At 41.8% G+C, this 5,104-nt stretch overlaps 1 protein-coding gene across 1 annotated transcript; it reads left to right on the top strand.

The window, feature by feature from the left end:
• Positions 1-3,198: 3,198 nt before the first annotated feature.
• LOC114611630 (keratin-associated protein 21-2-like) lies at positions 3,199-3,801 on the top strand. The gene is made up of 3 exons (XM_028756355.1): positions 3,199-3,296; positions 3,549-3,634; positions 3,722-3,801. The coding sequence occupies exons 1-3, from the start codon at positions 3,199-3,201 to the stop codon at positions 3,799-3,801; spliced, it is 264 nt and encodes an 87-aa protein (XP_028612188.1).
• Positions 3,802-5,104: the final 1,303 nt, after the last annotated feature.

The following is a 5,104-nucleotide window of genomic DNA, read 5'->3' as shown; positions in this document are numbered from 1 at the left end:
AAGATTTCATCAGAATCATTTCGCATGAACAAGTGGAATTTTCCCTGATATGGAAGGATGGATTGTTACACTTGAGTAAAAAACCAGAACACACCAAGTTAATACAATGAAGGGCAAACCTCACACAACAGTAGTGCTAGATATAGAAACCCATTTGGAAATATTTATCTACAGTACAAACCTCTACTGTTTTTATTTGTAGGCAGTTTACATGAGCACATTCGAGCATACATACTATGTCTGATGCTAACTTTATTTTCTTTTTTCTATAGTACATTTTATGTATTTATTTTTTATTGGATATTTTATTTACATTTCAGATGTTAGCCCCTTACCCCATTCTCCACCCCCCACCCCAGGAACCACCTATCCCATCCCCCCTCCTCCTGCTTCTGTGAGGATGTGCCCCCACCACCCACCCACTCCCATTTCCCCACCCTCGAATTCCCCCATACTCGGTGTTCATCCTTCATGGGACCAAGGATCTCCTCTCCTACCTATACCCAACAAGGCCATCCTCCCCTACATATACAGCCGGAGCCATGGGTCCCTCCCTATGTGCTCCTAGGCTGGTGGTTTAGACCCTGGGAGCTCTGGTTGGTTGGTATTGTTGCTCTCCCCATGGGGCTACAAACCCTTTCAGCTCTTTCAGTCTTCTCTCTCACTCCTCTGTTGGGAACCCCATGATCAGTTCAATGGTTAGCTGTGAGCATCCACTTCTGTATGTGTCAGGCTCTGACAGACCTCTAAGGAGACAGCTATGTCAGGCTCAAGTTGAAGCCTTTCCTAAAGTATGGTTAATTTGGCGGTGCCTGTTCACTAATATTGTAATAGGTGACTCAGTCACATGGGCATAGAAAAGAAATGTAAGACATCAAAATAGAAAGAAGGGTGGTATATTATCCCTCCCCTGTTCTCTCTCTCTCTCTCTCTCTCTCTCTCTCTCTCTCTCTCTCTCTCTCTTTGTGTGTGTGTGTGTGTGCTTGCACGTGACATGTGTACATATGTTGGCTACATGTAGAGGTGAGAAGACAAGTTTTAGTAACATTCCATTCACTTTTTGGAGGATTAGGGCCATCTGACTTGTCTGAACCTGACCTGTAGGTTCTTTCTGTCTCCAGTTCCCCAGTACTGGGGGTGTGAGTTCATACCACCAAGTCTCGTTTTCATTTTTGTTTTTTTCCATTTGTTATGTGGGTACAGCCTCCAAGCTGTAGACATGGAACCGGATGACAATATTGTCTATCCCTTCCTCCTTTATCAGTGGTTTTCTCTTGCTAAGCCTTTTCTGATCCCTTGTCTGTTTCTAAAACTCACTGAAGATCATCACTATGTTCTAATAGGTTAGTCCCACTTTTCTAATGACTACATAGCAAGGCTTGTTTGTTTATATATCTGTTCATCAGTGCTATTGAGACACCGTTCATAAAAAGTGCATGAATGCAATGCATATAAATTCCCAACTTTAGAGTTATGATTATCCATGTGAATCTATACACCACAATCAAACATAATCCCTGTCAAATTTCTTTATTCTGCATTTTTATCATGACAGGAATATTTTACATGATAGCTGCTCTCTTCGTGAATTTCAAAGTGCCTAGTACAGTACTGTGAGCTGCAGCACAGATTTCAGTCTGCTTGCTAAATGACAACGAGGCTTTGTCTAAGGTTTTCATCCTGTAAAAATTTCTGTTAGGCTTTTTTAGACTACTATATTTATAGTATATTTAAATTCCTTTTTTGCGGAATAATAATTTTGTGTTGAATTCTCTGTGACTGTCTAACATGTGGCTTCTGACTACTCCTTCCTAGACTTAGAATTATTGAAAGATTTTTATACTGAGGTGTGATTATTTGCACGCGATCGCTGAACCTGTGGTAGTACACATTTACAGTGTGCAAAGAAGTGAGACAGGCACAAGGGAAAGACGCTTCCAGTGAAGCCCCCAACGGGGATATTTAAGACAGCTAAGAATGAGACAGAAGTCATTTTATAGAACCTCATCACTACAGAAATAGTGAGAAAAAAGATAATTTTAGTTACATGGTTGTAAGATGAAAGTAAAGATCTCCTGTATGGTATGGCTATTTATAGAGACTAGATGATATGTATTCTTCATAAATATGCTTCTGCCCCTTGGCCAAAACTGTCTTTTATAGATACCTAAAAGTGCATGACATGGCTATTTCTCATAATCACCACTCCATGCAGCAAGACATTAAGTCATGCTGCTTCTAGTTATAATTCTGTACTGTTTGATTGAAATCTGTCATCTACATATGCACTCCACTCATCTGGAATATTTACTACTTAAATCACAATTTATAAGGAAGCATTGAAACACTGACCAGCTCTAAGTGTAGACCGAGTAATCTCAAAAAAACTGATCTGTTTAAAAATTTTCCACTTCATTTTTCTAAAAACTGATTGAATGAGTGACTCATTGAACTAAGACGTTTTCAATTCTCTGCACTGAGACTTTTGGATCTATTCACCTTTAAAATATTTGAGATAAATATACTCAGAAGCTGATGCATAGGGATTTTAATAAAATGTGTTGAAAAGGGAGAAGAAAGAGAAATACTCATTGCTCGCCTACAGAAGGATAGATGAACAAGACTTCTGTATAAGGGAAGGGAGAGGTCTCAGAAGTGGTTGCAGCTAGTTAAGGTAAGCTTCTTTGTCCAGAATCCATGAAAAGTCATTTAGAGGTCTGTTGAAGGGAGGGATGAAGCATGAGGGAAGAGAGCAGAAGCCACAGTGAGTCTCCTACTGCTGCCGCTGGCGGCACTTTTAACTATAAGTAAGTATACAGCATGTGGTGCCAAGGACCTTCAATGACACAGTGAAGAGCACGCTTTTATAGGTTCCACATATGTTGGCAATGTTTTCTCTTATGTCATGGTTATGAAATGAATTATGAAGAATAGATTATGATGCATATGTTTAAGAGTTCAGAAAAATATCTCTGTATTTCCTTGAATGCTTGTGTGAGTTGCTAGGAAGTAAATTGTGAATTCCTAGCATGACTGTTCATAGTGTGAGTTCACTTCAGGAAGAGGGCTGTAAAAAGAGAGGAGGCCATGTGAGGCATGAGACATCCAGTCCTGTAAGTATATAAAGGTTTGAGGAGATGGGATGACAGCTTCACTTCAGAAATACCCGACTCAACTGAAACCTAATCTCTTAACGCCATGTGTTGCAACTACTACAGAAACTCCTGTGGAGGCTGTGGCTACAGCTCTGGCTGTGGCTCTGGCTGTGGATATGGCTCTGGCTATGGCTGTGGATATGGCTCTGGCTATGGCTGTAGCTCTGGCTGTGGGTCTGGCTCTGGCTCTGGCTGTGGATATGGCTCTGGCTATGGCTGTAGATATGGCTGTGGATACGGCTCTGGCTATGGCTGTGGATATGGCTCTGGCTATGGCTGTAGCTCTGGCTGTGGCTCTGGCTGTGGCTCTGGCTGTGGCTCTGGCTGTGGCTCTGGCTGTGGCTCTGGCTGTGGCTATGGCTCTGGCTGTGGCTCTGGCTGTGGATATGGCTCTGGCTCTGGCTGTAGATATGGCTGTGGATACGGCTCTGGCTCTAGCTGTGGCTGTGGCTATGGCTGTGGCTCTGGCTATGGTTGTGGATATGGCTCTGGCTCTGGCTGTGGCTCTGACTCTGGCTATGGATATGGCTGTAGATATAGCTCGGGGTCATGTGGATATGGTTCCAGGTATGGCTGTGGATATGGCTCTGGATGCTGTAGCTATAGACCACTTTGCTACAGAAAATGCCGTTCTTCTTGCTGCTAGTGTTTTCTGCAATTCCCCCTTCACCCTGGGAATAAGTACTACAAGCTCAAGTCCAGCAGGAACCTTTGTCCATTTACTTCAAGGCCAAGAAGTGCCTGACCACTGTATGCGGACCCCTGAAAGCATGTCACAGTGTGTGTTTGTACTTGGTAGACCTAATACTTCAGCACGCGGTGGAAGATGGATTTTGTTTAACTGAGTTTTGGAGTATAAATCCTTACCACTGTCTCTTTGAGCCTGTGCTGCAGTTATCTTCAGAGTCACAGAAGAAATCTCCAGTTTGAATACATGAATGTAGAAAAATTACAGTTTCTAAATAAAATAATTTATTCAATAAGTATCGACTCCTTTATGTCATTGTCATCATTAATTAATAGCATTCTGAAATTCAGTAATTGAATTATAATGTCCTTTAAAATATGTAAGATAAATCTTGGAGGACTGGCAGGTGGTTTTGTTGATAAAGTGTCCTTATGTGCATCAAAGCCACTCACCCTATCCTTGCTTAAACATCCCAAGAATTCCCCACCTCAACTACGCTTATGTGCTAATCTCTTCCTATAGGGCATCAATTGCACTAATAATCTCAGGTTTCCAGGCTGTTTTAGGAACTCCAAGTTAAACACACAACTCTAACGATGGTGAGCAAGTATCTATGTAATACGATGTAGAATCCTTTGGACATTTGCCCAGGAGTGATATAGCTATGTCATATTGTAATTAACTTCTGGGAAACCACCACACCTACAGTGATCTCTCTAGGGACTGTGCCAGCTTACCCTTATGTCAACACTGAACAAACTTCCTTTTTGCCTCATCTACTTCAGCATTTGTTATCACTTACGTTCTTTATGATGGTCAGTCCTTCAACCTGATGTGAGATGGAATCTCAAAGTAGTTTTAATTTGATTTTTCCTGATGACCAATGATTTTAACGCTTAAAAAAAATGCTATTTGGCACTTCTTTTTAATTTTGGAAGGCAACGATTTATTTTATCTTATACTTCTAGCTAAATATCCATCACTGAAAGAAGACGGGGCAGGAGCTCAAGGCAGGAATTTTAGTCAGGAACCACAGGGATGCTTCTTACTGGCTTGCTCTCTCTGGCTACTCAGAGAAAATGTCCCGTAGATGGAGGTGGTTTCCTGGTGGTTCACTTTCCAAGGTAGCCTAGGTTTGTGTCAAGCTGACAGAAACTAATCAGTTCACTATAGAATGTGAATGTTTTTAGTGTATAGATAAAAAGAGAGGGTGAGGGGGAGGGGGAGGGGGAGAGAGGGGGAGGGAGAGGGGGGGGAGGGA

Source organism: Grammomys surdaster, unplaced genomic scaffold (assembly GCF_004785775.1).
Source record: "Grammomys surdaster isolate TR1022 unplaced genomic scaffold, NIH_TR_1.0 126118, whole genome shotgun sequence".
Taxonomy (NCBI): Eukaryota; Metazoa; Chordata; class Mammalia; order Rodentia; family Muridae; genus Grammomys; species Grammomys surdaster.
Note: the sequence above shows the minus strand (reverse complement) of the source record. Positions and strands in the feature narration are given on the sequence as shown.

Coding starts and splice junctions, on each gene's coding strand:
- LOC114611630 (XM_028756355.1), top strand. CDS start 3,199: ATGTGTTGCAACTACTACAGAAACTCCTGTGGAGGCTGTGGCTACAGC. Junction 3,297..3,548: donor TCTGGCTATGGCTGTGGATA/TGGCTCTGGCTA, acceptor TGGATATGGCTC/TGGCTCTGGCTGTAGATATG. Junction 3,635..3,721: donor TGGCTCTGGCTATGGTTGTG/GATATGGCTCTG, acceptor GATATGGTTCCA/GGTATGGCTGTGGATATGGC.